Source organism: Bufo gargarizans, chromosome 8 (genome assembly GCF_014858855.1).
Source record: "Bufo gargarizans isolate SCDJY-AF-19 chromosome 8, ASM1485885v1, whole genome shotgun sequence".
NCBI classification, from domain to species: Eukaryota; Metazoa; Chordata; class Amphibia; order Anura; family Bufonidae; genus Bufo; species Bufo gargarizans.
The window spans coordinates 184,310,758-184,328,154 of record NC_058087.1 but is presented as its reverse complement, the minus strand read 5'-3'; the positions used below and the strand labels follow the sequence as shown (position 1 = coordinate 184,328,154).

Sequence of the window (17,397 nt, the reverse complement as noted above, 5' to 3'; positions counted from 1 at the left end):
TAAATTACACCAAAACTGGTACATTTAGGTTTAGAAAAATGATCCGTGCCTAGCCCAGCGAGGAGGTGTGGTTTAACGGGAAGGGTGTGGCTTTGTGGGAAAGGGGTGTGGTCTAATATGCAATAGTCAGTGCCACAATTCTGTCTCGAACTAAGCCAGCCAAGAGCCTATCCCTGCCCCACCTTCATCGTCCGGCCAGAGGGGACTGTGCAGGTCCGGATACCATCTACAGGATTAGGAAATCTGCCCCAGCGTTCTGTCTAGGGGCTGTGTACACAAAACGGTAGACTAACTGGAACATTTTTGGGGGGCTTTTGGTGTCTGATACGTGATAAGTTAGGATGATAATTCTGATAGTCGAGGTTGTCCGTCTGTCACTGCGGATCTCGGTGGGGGTCAGTCCTGCAGGAGCTTGTGTTTAATACTGGAGCTTGATGAACAGAGATGGACGAACAAGGTTCCTGCGGCCGTGCGAGCCTGCAACTCCTGCAGCTCATAGTCGTGAGCCCACTCCACGTTACCCCAGCGCTGGATCTGTGACCAGAGAGATGAAGGGGTTAAATGGCCATTATACTACATGGCAGACAGTAATAATCTCACATCATGGCTGCGGCATCAGGTGGAATGGCCCGCTTATTCTCTTCTCCGATACTTAAAGGGGTTGTCCGCTTTTTTATATTGTATAAAATATAAAAAGAAACAAAAAAAAAAGAAAAAGAGGAGGAAAACCCCTTTTAAGGACAGCGATTCCCAACTTAGGGCATGCTGGGAGTTCAAATTTACCAAAAGGTGCAGAGCCACAGGTCGGGGCCACTGCGAAGCCCCAGCATCCCACGTGTGCCACACAGATTTGTGTGCTTCAGGTACAACTGAATGAAAGGTTGCTTCCCGTGTCACTGACGCTACAGTCATGATGACGTTGGTGATTTAGGTCACCGGTGCGGCTACTGTTTACCCGGAAGAAACGCCTCTGTACACATATATCAGACCCCTTTGGTACGACACAGAGATTTCTACTACTGGGTCCCTTTACTTACGATGTCAGGTTTTCAGTAAGAAATCTCTGAGGGGGTCTGATCTCACTATGTCAGTGGTCTCCTCCGTTCTTTCACAGTGGGGGTCCTAGATTGCACACACTACAGTATGATCTTCTCCCCTGTATCTATGACATATCATAACTTCTGACTACATTTCCCTTCATAAGGGGTTCTCCGGGTCTTGTGGATGTGGATGGCCTGTCCTTATCGGATCGCTGGGAGTCCGACTGATCGGAGGGGCCGTGGTGCAGCAGTGACTGCTGCCTTCCCTTTGTTGTTTGCCAGGCACCGGGACGTGGCTGTGCCTGGCAGCGACCGGAATGGAAATGTGCGCATGCCAAGAGTCGGACCCCCGATGACCAAGCAGTCCGTATCAAAGTCCCAGAGAACCCCTCTAAATGAGTAACTCAGCAACAACCTCCACATTTCGGATATGCATTATATCAAAGTTTCACCGTGGCCTCTTCTAGAAATGGAGACTTGCCAAGTGAACGTCCCTTCCATTCTCAATAGTGACACAGTTTTCACCACCATTAACGGCGGGATCAGCTGACAATCTAAGGCTACATTCACACAACGGTTTTCGCTCATTTTCAGAGCCAATTAAAGTCTGTAGGTCTATTCACATGTCCTTTTTTTTTTTACATCTTCACGAGCAGAGGGACTCGATTGAAAACCATTTAGACAGGAATGCACCCGCCTAACAACCATTAAAAACGGGTACACTGTGTAAAAAAAACTCATCCACTTGCACGCGCAGGAACACTCGCCTCTTATTAGGGACAGCAGGACCTCACATGATGTGATGCCACGATGCAGGTCTACCACCTTACTCTGGACGCCATACTGCAGCGCGCTCCTCATCACACCTTGTCGGCGCTATATCCGGAAACGGTGCTGTTTGAGGGATCCTGTCTCCAATCATGGGACGCGCACGTATCACTGGCTGTTTATCATGAGTCTGTTATATAAGAGGGGGTCAGATGACCTATTGGCCATAGCGATGGGTGACCCTTTCATTGGTATATCTGTGCTTATTGCATAATAGGGGGCCAGGTGACCTACTGGTCACTACAAATGGCGACTGATTTCTTGCAGTATTGGTTGCTCTTGGTTAGCAGCATTTTGCCGGATCACTATATTTGTGTTACCACTGCTTGAGGGCAGCACCATCGACAGTGACTTTTCCATGGTCCCCTGATGAGCCCTTAAATTATATACGGCGAAACGCGTTGGGACTATAATATTGGAACATTGAATGAGACTAATATTCAATGAGTTGCTAATTAATGGCGACTGAGTACATTTTGCTTCATTGTGAGTGGCAACAGTATCCGACATTTTATTAGTGAATAATTTGTATATCTATGACTGTTGTTTTTGGTATTTTAGGTCATCCAATAAACTTGCTCTAGGCCACACCACCACGGTGCCCGCCTTCCCCTGTTAGGGTCATCCAGGAGGTTCCCGAATACGGGATCGCCCCTGTCGGGGCGGCCATTCCATTTGTAGGAAGGGCCGACAGCATAGGGGCAGGATTAGGGTAAGTCTCCATTTAGGGACTATCTATATCTACATAATAGCCCTAATCTTCACAGCCCACTTGTTATTTTGTATATGTTTATTACCTTCTTTACGTTAAATATTTATTAAAGGCTACGTTTTATTTGGGTGTGAATTGCCCTAGTATATGTACTGCCTGCAGTAACTGTACCCTCTGACGGGTTATAGTCTTAGCTGTGATTTCAGGTCATTTATTAAACAGAAATACGTCTACATTTGCGACTTTTCCCCCGCTCATGGCGTAGGCAATTGTCTAAATGTAGGACAGCAAGGAAGCTAGCCTCTTCATAACTCTGGCGGATCAATCGCCTTATTAAGACCAGAGTCTAGAACGCCGCTCTTAATAAATGTGCCCCTTTTATTTTTTTGGTCACTATAAGGGGGACTATGAGGGCTATTATAGATTCTGGGGGCACTAAAAAGGGGTAATATATATATATATATATATATATATATATATATATATATATATATTGAGGGCACTTTGGGGGGGGGGAATAATGTATACTGAGGGCACTTCAGGGGGGTTAGGGTTTAAAAAGATAAATATTCATCCGTTTTTAACAGCCATCAAAAACGGATATAAAATGGCCATTGAAGATGGATGATACACGGCCAGAAAATGGATGCACACGCTGATGCAAAATGGCCATGGAAAGTTGACAACGTGTCCGTTTATTTTTTTTCACTGTTGTGTGAATGTAGCCTAATGTGGATGATATTGAGGGACAGAATTTACACCCAATCCTTTTCTTCTTCTGGGAGATAAGCCCCCACAGGAGTTGTCTGCCCATTGAAAACACATGCATACTTGGCCGAGCTGAGCATGTGTATATGTATGGGAGAACTCGGGATAGATAGCTACTGGACGTGTATGGGCTGAGAAAACAGACAGGCACAGTGGTTACTACATGATGGACCCCCTAAGGGTCAGGTTTACCTGATACTCCTCCTCCAGGCGGGACAGCAGCACGGCCTTCTGCACAGTCAGGTATCGGTCTAAAAGGCCCATGGCGAGTACGAATGATTTCAGCTGCGACACCATAAACTCGATGCCTGAGGAGCAGAAACCATCAAGTCAGTTATAGATGGCGCCATGGCTGTACGTAAATGTACGGCAGCACTGACCTAGCAATGACCAGGAGTTGTGGGAGGCCAGATGCCGATGAAACACCTGTTTGGTGTGATCTGGAATAACCGGACCCATGATGCTGGTGGAAGAGCTGATCTCAACGTCGTACCTAAAGATCAGAACCAGGTTAGGGGGGACGGGGGGACACAGGCCGCACAGTGGTATGCAGAGAGGATATGGGGCGGTAACACAAGAGCGTTGCATCCTCTCACCTATTTTCTGCCCACTTCAGTACAGAGTCCCATTCGTTTGTCTGTAGCTCTACCAGTGCGGGCGGATCCTCTACTCTGTAACTGCAGAAAAACAAGGGTTGTGACAATAGTGAGGAGCTGTTTGCCACAGCAGCACAGAGTATTTCAGGAGTTGAGTATGCTAGTCTCAGAGGGGAAGTGGCCTGTCACATGACGATATCCGTGAGGACAGGGGTGTATGTGACGTGAGAAATAAGTAGGAGAACACAAAAAGAGGCAGCGGCAGCAGTGTGCAACAGCAGCACAGAGTGCTTCAGGAGACGAGGGTGCTGATCGTGTAGGAGGCAGTGACCTGTCCTCTCATATAATGGTGAGATCAGGGAGGGGACAGAAATGTAATACAAAAATGCCTGTATTTTTCGGCAGTTGATCGTTAACAAACGTTCGTTATGAATGCTCATTAGCAATTATCTGGCAGTATAATACTGCCGATTGCCTTCTAAGCGAGGAAACCCGATTATCGGGCAATCCAAATCTTTTGACATGTTAAAAGATTAGCGTTTGCAGGCGGCAGATCGTGGTGTCCACTATACAGCATGGGGACGAGCGATGGCATAGCGATGCTGCGGAGGAGATCGCTGCGTGTAATGGCAGTGGTCTCCTCCACTAGTGAGCAAGCGATTGCTGGGAAGGGGACATATGCTGATCTTGCAGGATAATGTGAACGGAGGCAAGTGAGAGGGTCCAGAATGGTCATTTGAGACTGGTGGTCGGGAGAAGAGACTTACCATACAGTATCTGTGTCGAGGAACTTCAGCGAGGCCGCAATCAGCGCCTCCTTACTCTTCTGTGTGGGGTTATCCAGGGCCGTGTTACACAGAGTGGTCTGCGGAATGACAGAATAGAGGGGACAGAGGTGATGATGGATGGAGGGATAGACGGATAGATTGGAGATGGATAGAGAGATAATCAGTTACCAGATGCATTGTGAAGAATTTGATCGTCTCGCGCTGGACGTCCCACTCCGCCGCCACAGCTGTTGCTAAGGGTTCACTTGGGACAGTGAAGATCTTCCCCTGGGGGGTCCTTAACTTCCTTTGATCCAGGTTAATCTCAAATCCTCCTGAAGGTTACACAATGCAACAAATTACCTCACGTGTTTCGAGGGAAAGACATGACATTGAACGGTGATATCCCAATCCAAAGCCCACCAGGGGTAGAAACTCATCCCCTACCCTGGAAAGACACTTAAAGGGGTTCTCCCATCATTAATGTCAAAAATGAAAATCAGACATCATTTAGAACATGCAAAACAAGGGGGTCAGTCAGCACATCCCAATGCGCAGGTGCAAACACAAATAAAGTACAATACATTCTGGTGCTAATGCTGCGCTTATTTAGCAAATTTGAGATTCTTGGCAAATACATTTTGTACAAAATTATTTGGGCCCGTCTGCCAAACGTCAAGGTGATCTCTATAAGACGGGAACCTAACACTAAATACTACCTGTTATGTGCCAAAATGGCCACCATAAAATTCAGGGAGTGCAGGTTCCACATGCATGCTGGGTCCACTCGGCTTTTTACCATTTTTTGGTGCCATAACGGCCTCCATTAAATCCAGGGATGCAGGTACCAACATGCATGCTGAGCCCACGCTATGCCACTCAATTTATTGTATTTGCCGAGAATCTCAAATTTGCAAAAAAGGCGTAGCATTAGCACCAGAATATGTTCTACAATTATGGCATTATTGTACTTTATTTGTGTTTGAATTGTCTTCTTTTTTCATCATATAGAACATGGCAATCTAAAGCTAGAATCGGGCCTTAACCTCACATGGATCCAGAGATCTCCCCATTTATTGCTCTGCTAGATTTAATTCAGGTTGGAACCTTAGGGGGCCTGTCTTTTCTGCAGCAGCTCTCTCCCTATCAGAGCTCTGAGGTGTGTGTTTTCTGCAGCAGCTCTCTCCCCATCATAGCTCTGAGGTGTGTCTTTTCTGCAGCAGCTCTCTCCCCATCATAGCTCTGAGGTGTCCTTTCTGCAGCAGCTCTCTCCCCATCATAGCTCTGAGGTGTGTCCTTTCTGCAGCAGCTCTCTCCCTATCATAGCTCTGAGGTGTGTCTTTTCTGCAGCAGCTCTCTCCCCATCATAGCTCTGAGGTGTGTCTTTTCTGCAGCAGCTCTCTCCCCATCATAGCTCTGAGGTGTGTCCTTTCTGCAGCAGCTCTCTCCCTATCATAGCTCAGAGGTGTGTCTTTTCTGCAGCAGCTCTCTCCCCATCATAGCTCTGAGGTGTGTCCTTTCTGCAGCAGCTCTCTCCCCATCATAGCTCTGATGTGTGTCCTTTCTGCAGCAGCTCTCTCCCTATCAGAGCTCTGAGGTGTGTCTTTTCTGCAGCAGCTCTCTCCCCATCATAGCTCTGAGGTGTGTCTTTTCTGCAGCAGCTCTCTCCCCATCATAGCTCTGAGGTGTCCTTTCTGCAGCAGCTCTCTCCCCATCATAGCTCTGAGGTGTGTCCTTTCTGCAGCAGCTCTCTCCCTATCATAGCTCTGAGGTGTGTCTTTTCTGCAGCAGCTCTCTCCCCATCATAGCTCTGAGGTGTGTCTTTTCTGCAGCAGCTCTCTCCCCATCATAGCTCTGAGGTGTGTCCTTTCTGCAGCAGCTCTCTCCCTATCATAGCTCAGAGTTGTGTCTTTTCTGCAGCAGCTCTCTCCCCATCATAGCTCTGAGGTGTGTCCTTTCTGCAGCAGCTCTCTCCCCATCATAGCTCTGAGGTGTGTCCTTTCTGCAGCAGCTCTCTCCCTATCATAGCTCTGAGGTGTGCCCTTTTTGCAGCAGCTCTCTCCCTATTATAGCTCTGAGGTGTGTCCTTTCTGCAGCAGCTCTCTCCCCATCATAGCTCTGAGGTGTGTCCTTTCTGCAGCAGCTCTCTCCCTATCAGAGCTCTGAGGTCTGTCCTTTCTGCAGCAGCTCTCTCCCTATCATAGCTCCAGGGTGTGTCCTTTCTGCAGCAGCTCTCTCCCCATCATAGCTCTGAGGTGTGTCCTTTCTGCAGCAGCTCTCTCGCTATCATAGCTCTGAGGTGTCCTTTCTGCAGCAGCTCTCTCCCCATCATAGCTCTGAGGTGTGTCCTTTCTGCAGCAGCTCTCTCCCTATCATAGCTCCAGGGTGTGTCCTTTCTGCAGCAGCTCTCTCCCCATCATAGCTCTGAGGTGTGTCCTTTCTGCAGCAGCTCTCTCCCCATCATAGCTCTGAGGTGTGTCCTTTCTGCAGCAGCTCTCTCCCTATCATAGCTCCAGGGTGTGTCCTTTCTGCAGCAGCTCTCTCCCCATCATAGCTCTGAGGTGTGTCCTTTCTGCAGCAGCTCTCTCGCTGTAACTGGCACAGTAGATCTGACTGGTGGCAGTTAAAGGATAGAACTGAGCATGTGTGACCAACTCAGCGATGTCATTGAGGTAGACAGAGAAATAAGACAGTAAAAACAGCAGGAGACGCACTACGAATATATCTTATTGAATAGCTCAGTGGCTATACTACACTTTTAATCACATGCAATTACAAAAGTATTCAGATCCAGGGGCTGGTTTGAAAAACGTAGAATATTTTTCATGGGACGACTCCTATAAAGGGGTATTCCAGCTTTAGGAAACGTTTTACTTTTGGCCAGTACTGCATTGAACCTGAAGGAAGAACTCCATCGCCTGCTCCCTGACGCTCGGTCCTAGGCATGTACACATGAGGATGAGGTCACGTGTGCTGCTGCAGCCAATCCCTGGCCTCAGCAGTGATGTGTCCCCAGCAGCATGTGACCGGCAAATTATAACCGCTGATGTCACCTTTTTACTGGATTCTGTGGACCTAGAAGACAGGGGTGCGCCACTCACCTTCACCCTGAGAGATGCTGACATTTTCATAGAACCTCTTTCTTTCTAAAACAATAAAGAAAAGAAACATAAATCACACACAACTTCTAATTCACAAAGGAAAACATTAAAGGCTCTTTACTCAGGGACCATGGCTCCTACAATGGCATTGACTGTCCAGGATTAGAATAATATGACCGCATTCTCACAAGAAACAGCGCCACAGCTGTCCACAGGTTGGGTGTGGTATTGCAGCTTAGCCCCATGACCTTCAATGGAGCAGAAATGCAATACCAGATATAACCTGAGGACAGGTATGGCACTGGTTCTGAAAGTAAGAAGCCATGTTATTTTTAACCCCTCTCTATTGTCGGAGTGCGGTGATCACATACTTGGGGGGTCTATGGCAGGGTCTTGAAGAATCACAGCCCTGCACTTCTCAACACTCACCAATAGAGGGCGCATAGGATCTCTTCTGCATGAATGCACTTTCCAATGACCACAGTCCCCGGCAGAGGCCACTGTTCAGTGTCACGGGCCGCGCGGTGACCATGCGATGGAGGCTCGGCAGCATCTTTAATGATTTTTGGCAATTCATACCGAAATCTGGAAGTAAAAACATAAAATATTTACTGTGAACAGACAAAACAGTCACCGGGAGGACGTCTGTCTCGTCTAATATCTCACTTCTCTGTACTTGAAGATACAGGCCCAAAGCCTGAGTCTGCACTACTGAGAGATCCTGATGACATCATGCTCCCTTGCCATGGCTATAAATCATCATCTACATCAGGGATCAGCAACCTCCAGCACTGCAGCGGCTCTGAAACTACAACCCCCAGAATCCTCCTTTCACTTCTAACAGCCAAGAAAGTGTGCATGCTGGGAGTTGTAGTTTCACAGCAGCTGGAATTCCAAAGTTTGCTGATCCCTGATCTACATCCAGAGGAGGCAAACCCTGCACAGACCTAATACCTCTAACTGCTGAGGGGTCGCTACAATTGTATCCAGTCTGGACAAAGGGCTTTTTCTCACCCAGCCCTCGGAGCAGTGGTACCTGTTGAAAGACTCGTACCCACCTGCCCCCAGCTGTTCCGTTTGGCGATCTTCTGGGGTACAGATGGGGTCACATGCGCCGCTGCAGCCAATCACAGTCTCCAAGGAGCAAGTGACTGAGCAGTGATGTGCTGTTTGGGGGGGACAAGTCACTGCTGCAGCCTGTCATTGACTGCAACGAGGAGGGGGGGGTTTGACCCCCCCATCCAGTCCAAAAGGTGATGGCGCCGCAACCAAACATCTGGGTGCAGGCCTCCACAGGCTGCCCAAAGGGTTTGAAAGCTGGACAGCCCCTTTAAAGGTCACAGAAGCTTGAACAGACTGGATACAGTTGTAACAAACCCTCTGCTGTGAATAATATTAGGTCGGTGCAGGGTTTGTAGCGCCTGACTGGCTTCTATTCATTGACAGCAAGCAGAAATCTAGAAAGTCGTGAGGAAGTGCGACAAAAAGCATATCAGGACGTGGCAGAGCTTTCCATTGCAGAGTGATTCAGCTTTAATTATGATGAGAGGAGGATGGGTGTAGCAGCTGTGACTCACAGCGAGGGACCATGAGCTGGACATGGCAGGTGATAGCTCACACAGGTACCTGGTCCTAGAATGCACAGCCTGGGACGCTTGTCAATGACAGGAGCCTCGCACGATACTGATCACCCCAAGCGCCATGCTGCCATCGAAAATCGCTGCACTTCATTCCATGGGCGCAGCCATGTTGTTGACCCTGGCTTGTCCTCCTACGTCACATCCTGCATTCCATTCCGCAGGCGAGGACTACATCTCCCGGCGTTCCGCACTCACTTCCTCAACCAATCATAGCGCGAGTTAGAGGATGGGTGGGGAGTCAGTCTACCAATCGCCGCACTCGGTTGTGAAGAGGCCCGAGCACTCAGGCCGGGAGCGGAGAAGCGGCCGAGCCCTGCGGGACGAGCTGTGCCCAGCGGCGGGGGGGCCGGCCCTGGACATGCCGGTCCGAACCGAGGCCTGCAGCACGGCCTCCGGCTCCGCGTCCCTCTTCCCGCCACCTCCCATCAACACGCAGCAGCCCGGGGTGGCCACCACCCTGCTGTACAGCGGCTCCAAGTTCCGGGGACACCAGAAGAGCAAAGGCAACTCGTACGATGTGGAGGTGGTGCTGCAGGTGAGCCCGGGGAGGCGTGGGCTGCTGCCTGGTACCCAGGAGTGGGGGGCAGGGTACCATCTATCTACCTGTATAAGGCCCCGGAGAGACCCCGCGCCGCAGGGTCCGCCCCGGAGAGACCCCGCGCCGCAGGGTCCGCCCCGGAGAGACCCCGCGCCGCAGGGTCCGCCCCGGAGAGACCCCGCGCCGCAGGGTCCGCCCCGGAGAGACCCCGCGCCGCAGGGTCCGCCCCGGAGAGACCCCGCGCCGCAGGGTCCGCCCCGGAGAGACCCCGCGCCGCAGGGTCCGCCCCGGAGAGACCCCGCGCCGCAGGGTCCGCCCCGGAGAGACCCCGCGCCGCAGGGTCCGCCCCGGAGAGACCCTCATGTGGTATCGTGAAGACGGCCGCTTATTACGATCAGCGTGAGCAGCCGTTCTGTGTGTCTTCCCAGGACTGTCATGGCTGCGTTGTCCTCGTGTGACTCCCCAGCCCCCGTTGTCGGCACGCTGCCCTCCTCCTCCCGCTGCCGCATCATCGTTATCATTATTGATTTCTGCATTGCTTCGGACGTGGGGGTCGCCTCTCTGATCCGCCATAGAGACTGTAGAAGAAATCCCTATGTGGGCTCCAGCCTGATACATTTACCTGCGCTGATACATTGTAACAAACCGTCCCTTTGTGCTGCTGATTTATTTAGTTCACAGAAGATTGTCTACACTGGATACAATTGTTACAAACCCCCAGCTGTAGCTATTAGCAGGGTTAACTATTGGATGAGAAGCAGGTTCCATTCACCTCCAGAAAGCAGAGATGCAGTAACAATGAAGGAAGCTGCAGAATTTCTCATTGTGCTCACGGTGAGAGGATGGATCCCTAATCCTATTGACTCCCTTCATGAGGCGGGGGTGGGGCGGTCAGTCGGAGCGCTGACATTTGCTGTGAGTCACCTGTGGCGACTGATGACTCCTGCACTTGGCAGCCGTGATGTTCCTGACCCTGGGGTCACATGACTCTTCTGTCCCAAAAGCTTAAAGGGGAAGGACTGGAGCCCAGAGAGACTCTGTGCCTGCGTCCCTATGACAATGAGGTGTTACGTTGGGGGCAGGAATTGTTGCCATGGACACAAGCCTTTTGCTGTGATTTTTCGAGCCTCCGAGTAACCTCCCCTCTTCTGCTCCGCAGCACGTGGACATGGAGAACGCTTATCTGTGCGGATACTTGAAGATAAAAGGCCTTACTGAGGTAAGTGACCCCCCCCCCCCCCCCCTGCTCCGTAGGCGTGGATGGTTGTAGCTGTCAAAAAAAGAAAAACCTACTAAACCCCCCTCAGCAAATGAAAGTAAAAACACTACCTACTACAGTAAAAAAAAAAAACTCTAGAACCCCCCCCCCCCCCCCAAAAAAAAGTAATGACCTATCCAAAACACTAATGACCCCTTTCCAAAAAGAAAACAACAAAAAACTATTGACCCCCAGCAAAAAAAGGCTACCTACTCTCCGAAGAAACGTCAGAAAAACACCACCCCATAAGATAAATAACAGCAGGGGGAAAAAAACACTATTGACCCCATAAGAAAACAGTAGCAAAAAAACACTAAAAGGCCTCATGCCCACGGCCGCTGGGCAGCCATGGCCGTATTGCGGCCTGCAAACGGCGGGTTGGCAATCCACAGCCGCCGGCTGTGTGCATCACTGATGCGGACCCATTCACTTGAATGGGTCCGTAGATGCGGAACAGAGTCACGGAACACCGGAAACACTACGGCGTGCTTCTGTGGTGTTTCTTTCCGTGGTTCCACACCGCCAATAAATGACGGACATACCACGGACCCTTTCAAGTTGAATGGGTCCGGCCCGCTGCACGGATGTTGCCCAGAAAAAGGCAGGAAAAAAACACTGATCCACAGGAAAATATCAGTTCTCGTTCCTCCAGGTCACTGAATATCAGTAGTGATAAGTTGACTGATAAACAGGAAAATAACCCCCTGGGTAAAACCAAACTGCAGAATGATGGAGAGGTGTGAACGCGCCCGTACTGTTCCCTTGAGTGGCAGGTGGAATGTTGAGCAGGTATAATACCGCCCTCCGCTTCTCGCAGGAATACCCGACCCTCACCACCTTCTTTGAAGGGGAGATCATTAGCAGAAAACATCCTTTCCTAACGAGAAAGTGGGACGCGGATGAAGACGTGGACAGGAAGCACTGGGTGAGTGAGGGGTGCGGCTGGGGCAGTGGGGGTCTCGTCTTCTGTCACCCAGGCGCTGACCCCTCTATTCTCTCCACAGGGGAAGTTCCAGGCTTTCTACCAGTACGCGAAAACCTTCAATTCCGACGACTTCGGCTTTGAGGAGCTGAAAGCTGGAGACTACGTCTTCATGAGATGGAAGGTGCGTTCCCTCTGACATCCCTTAAAGGGGTGTTCCCCTCGCTAGGATATGCCATCAGTGTCAGATAGCAGGGAGTCCCGCAAGCATATCCTAGCAATGGGAATACCCCTTTAAAGGGGCAGTCTCCTATAACCATTTCTTCCAGGAAAGCAGCCACGTTTGTTCTGGTGATGGCCGTGGTTTACACGTTTTTTTTTCCCCTCTCCTCCGCAGGAACAGTTCCTGGTGCCTGATCACACAATCAAAGACATCAGCGGCGCCTCCTTTGCCGGCTTCTACTACATTTGCTTCCAGAAGTCGGCGGCATCTATAGAGGGCTATTATTATCACCGGAGCTCAGAATGGTGAGGACTGCCAGTCTCGGGGCGTTATCTGAGGTCACTGTGCACCCCTGCATCCCAAATTATAGAATACCCAGTCGCCACAAGAGGGCGCTGTTCATTTTCTAAGGCTGCATTGCTCTTGGCACCATAAGGGGCAGCACAGGGAATGCCTGTTGCTCCGTCTGCCACTGGGAACCCTGCAGATTTTACTATAGCATTTAGATATTGAGCAGTTCAGGTAACTAAAGACCAATCGTTGTATGCAAAAAAAAAATCCCCAAAAAATCTGCAGCTTGCTAGTGTGTGTGCGCTGCAATTTTTCACAGTTTTCAAGATCTCTGCTTGCTGTCAGTGAACAGAATAAATATTCAGAGGCTGTAAATCTGGACAAATCCAAAACTTGTGTTTGTTACAGTTGCATCCGGTCTAGACAATCCTCCACGAGCTGAAGACGTCAGCAGCACGAACCTCTCTCCTGTCCTGTCCTGTTTGGTACAATGTATCAGTGCAGGTAATATACCAGCCCGGGGTGTACACTGTTTAGCTCACAGGGGAATGGATACAGCTGTAACAAACCCTCTGCTGTGAGAAGCATGTAAGGTTATGAGCACGACGTGGCTGTAGCGGGCTCTAACGAAGCTCATTAGGAAGGCACTGTTTAGACGCTCTGTATTGTTAATGGCCTCGCAGTATTGCAGGTGCGGTGAGGTCATGAACAGTATAGTGCGGTCATAATTTGCTTAGAGCCCGCTATGTGGTCGTACCCTGACGGCTGCGCCCAAACAGGATGATTCCTTCTTACCTGCACTGATACACAGTAACAAATGATCAGGGAAGGAGACAGATCATTGCTGCTGATGTCTTTAAGGCCTCATGCACACGACCGTTGTTTGGGTCCGCAACCGAGCTGCCGTTTTGGTGGCTCGGGTGCGGACCCATTCACTTCAATGGGGCCGCAAAAGATGCGGACAGCACTCAGTGTGCTGTCCGCATCCGTTGCTCCGTTCCGCGGCCCCGCTAAAAAAAATATAACATGTCCTATTCTTGTCCGCGCTTTGCAGACAAGAATAGGCATAATATTGCCGGCGCCCATTCCGTTCTGTAAATTGCGTAAGGGAACACGGCGGCTTCCATTTTTTGTGGATCCGCGGTTTGTGGACTTCAAAAAACGGCACGGTCGTGTGCATGAGGCCTAACTTGCAGAGGATCGTCTAGCCCCAGATACAGTTGTAACAACCCCTCAGCTGTGAGTTATTGTGCGACCTCTGACTGTCCGTAGGAATGTTCCCAGTCCACTCATTGTCAGCAAGCAGAGTTTCTATAAATGACATCCTGTACATTAAAGGGGTTGTCAGAGAGTTTTAGTACTGGTGACCTATCCTCAGGACGGGTCATCAATATCGGATTGGTTGTGGTCTGACTCCCCCAGCACCCCTGCCGATCAGCTGTTTGAGGAGGCCGCAGCCTAGCACAGCGCCGTCTGTTGTATAGTGGCTGTGCCTGGTATTACAGCATTCACTTTAATGGGACTGAGCAGCGCCTAGGCCTTGTGACTGACGAACTAGTAAATGCCCAGAGCACCAGCAGATCGCCGGGGGTGCTGGGAGTCGGACCAAAAATGATCTTATTGACGACCTATGCCAGTGATGGCGAACCATTTAGAGACGAGTGCCCAAACTGGAACCCAAAACGGCAATTTAACCTGAATATTGAGATTTTAGTTTAGAAAAAAACACTCGCAAACATAAAATGGCTACACAGTGTTTTGGGCCGCGAAGATAAACCTATGTATTATACCGCCCTGGATATGGTGGATGTATGCAAGGAGACTATGACCCATGTATTATACCGCCCTGGATATGGTGGATGTATGCAAGGGGACTATGACCCATGTGTTATACCGCCCTGGATATGGTGGATGTATGCAAGGAGACTATGACCCATGTGTTATACCGCCCTGGATATGGTGGATGTATGCAAGGAGACTATGACCCATGTGTTATACCGCCCTGGATATGGTGGATGTATGCAAGGAGACTATGACCCATGTGTTATACCGCCCTGGATATGGTGGATGTATGCAAGGAGACTATGACCCATGTGTTATACCGCCCTGGATATGGTGGATGTATGCAAGGAGACTATGACCCATGTGTTATACCGCCCTGGATATGGTGGATGTATGCAAGGAGACTATGACCCATGTGTTATACCGCCCTGGATATGGTGGATGTATGCAAGGAGACTATGACCCATGTGTTATACCGCCCTGGATATGGTGGATGTATGCAAGGAGACTATGACCCATGTGTTATACCGCCCTGGATATGGTGGATGTATGCAAGGAGACTATGACCCATGTGTTATACCGCCCTGGATATGGTGGATGTATGCAAGGAGACTATGACCCATGTGTTATACCGCCCTGGATATGGTGGATGTATGCAAGGAGACTATGACCCATGTGTTATACCGCCCTGGATATGGATTCCATATACAGGGCAGTATATCGCATAGCTCATCATCTCCCTACATACATCCTCCAATGAAGGACCTCTAAAGTATGGGGTCCATATACAGGGCTGAGGCCGACCTACTTTGACTGTATGGGAGTCCACCACGCACTGAGGCTGCAGGTGGGAGCCGGACGTGCAGCAGAGTGTCAGACGTCAGCCCTCCTTCCTGCACACAGTAATGTTACTGACAGCCCACGCAGAGCTAGTGGGGGATAGATCATCCCATTCATTTGTTTTTTTTCCCCCCACCTTGCAGGTATCAGTCATTAAACCTGACTCACGTCCCAGAACACAGCGCACCAATCTACGAATTCCGGTGACAGAAGCCCGACCTCACCGCCCCACAGACAGGACGGAGCTGTCCGCCCCGAGCTGGGCTGTTTCTTCTGTGACAGAGAGACTCTTAAGAAGAATGTACGAGTGTTAAAGCAATGATGCGTGCAGCGGCGCCCCCTCTCTGTGCGCAGTTTTTATTTTAATCTGCTGCGTTTTTCTTGTTTTTTTTTATTTTATTTTTTTCCTGCTTGACATTACTGTTCCAGCTTTCTCCCCTCCCCTGCTGCCAGCAACATGGATACCGTACCAAAACCTAATCTACCCCCTCCTATCCCTGAACATGGATTCTTGCAACCCCCAAGTGTGGTTCTGAGGAACAGGCAGTCTCCCCCTTAGACAGGGGTGTGTGCAGAACATACCTGAGCTACACACTCCAGACATGGGGGTCTACCCCACTCCTATCCCTAATATCTTACAAAGATTAGTAAATCTCTCCCCCCCCCCCCCCAAATCCCAATGTCAAAAGGAAAGCTTATTCCGGACTGCAATACATGTCCCCGTTTTCACATTGAAAATGGCGAATGTCAGATTTTTTTCTATATCTATAAATATATATTCTAAATGCACATATATTTAATCAGAAGTATAGATCTATGGATGCCTCCTGAGCGCAGAGGGAGCTGCCGAAGATTCAGCGATGTATTCTGCGGTGGCCTATTTTTCCAGGGTATACGTGACGGGGGACGGAAATGCGTTGCACCCCCTGATAATTCAGTCTCATCAATGAATCCCATCCATCCTGCTTCTCGAGGGTCTAGTGCAAAGGAGGGAACAGCGCCATCTGCTGTCAGACTGTGCTCACCACAGGCAGCCGAAGAGGCCCTGACCAGCGGCGAGGCGGACTGTTAGCGCAAGCGACCGGTTTTGCGAAGAGCCGCTTGGAGTTGTTGTCGTATTTGCTATGTGTCATGGATTAAAGCGTGGCTGGCATTTCTCTCTGATTTCTGCAAAATCTCCAGACTTTAACGTCTATCGCACAGTCGCCGAGAAACACGTTCATCCTTTTTAATTTTTTTTTTTTTCCAGTTAAAGAAAAACTCTTGCTGTTACACTGCTGATGTGTTGCTTCAATGTTTCATTTATCTGCAAACAAAAAACCACAGAAGTTTGACTGGATTGAGAGGCCAAGTCTGGTTCTTACACTCCAGCGTACTGTCGGGGTTAAATCTAGAGAGGATTGAGATTCAGGAGGGGCTAGAGTAGCCTGATCTGAAAGGGGTTGCTTGGTTTCAGGAGAAAATAAAAAACAGACAACCCCTTTAAATGACATGGAGGGTCTTGCGGTGCCCCATTTCCTCAGGTTACGTGGTGGCATTGCGCCGATCGGTGCCAGTGCTGCTCAAAGGGATACAACGTGGACATATTTTCATTGCTACAACTCTCCTAAGGCCGTGTTCACATGGTGGAGTTTGGTGCATTTCCTGCACTGATATCCATGTGGAATCTGTCTCCTAATATTTTTAATGGGAAATTTATATGGACTGGGTAATCTGCATCGTGGGAAAAAACACAAAAGGTTAATTCTTGGAGCAGATTCTGCGTGGAACTCAATGGGAGGTGTCAAAACCACAGGATCAGAGAAAAATAAAAATCAGAAACGCGTGCAATTTTAACGTAGATTCCGTGTGTGTAATTTTCAGCAAGTTTAATACCGTACCCTAATGCTATGATTACAGTAGAGGTTTCCAAATTGTATCCTCAGATCATTTTTTTTTTTTTGTCTCTTCAAGGCTCCATTCACACGCCCGTATAGTGGGTCCGCATCCGTTCTGGAAATTGCGGAACGGGTGCGGACCCATTCATTCTCTATGGGGACAGAATGGATGCGGCGAGCACAGGATGTGCTATCCACATCTGCATTTCCGGAG

At 49.6% G+C, this 17,397-nt stretch overlaps 2 protein-coding genes across 2 annotated transcripts; one reads left to right on the top strand and one right to left on the bottom strand.

Annotated features, from left to right (window-relative positions):
• Positions 1–76: 76 nt before the first annotated feature.
• On the bottom strand, positions 77–9,597 carry ATPAF2 (ATP synthase mitochondrial F1 complex assembly factor 2). The gene is made up of 9 exons (XM_044304728.1): positions 9,439–9,597; positions 8,242–8,397; positions 7,813–7,857; positions 4,901–5,046; positions 4,712–4,809; positions 3,945–4,025; positions 3,729–3,841; positions 3,541–3,656; positions 77–534 (listed from the first exon to the last, which is right to left on the bottom strand). Exons 2-9 carry the CDS (start codon positions 8,387–8,389, stop codon positions 397–399), a joined length of 885 nt encoding a protein of 294 aa, XP_044160663.1. The 5' UTR covers positions 8,390–8,397; positions 9,439–9,597; the 3' UTR covers positions 77–396.
• Positions 9,598–9,705: 108 nt separating this feature from the next.
• Positions 9,706–17,142, top strand: GID4 (GID complex subunit 4 homolog). Its single transcript, XM_044303314.1, has 6 exons — positions 9,706–9,987; positions 11,150–11,209; positions 12,066–12,173; positions 12,253–12,354; positions 12,568–12,698; positions 15,450–17,142. Exons 1-6 carry the CDS (start codon positions 9,811–9,813, stop codon positions 15,511–15,513), a joined length of 642 nt encoding a protein of 213 aa, XP_044159249.1. The 5' UTR covers positions 9,706–9,810; the 3' UTR covers positions 15,514–17,142.
• Positions 17,143–17,397: the final 255 nt, after the last annotated feature.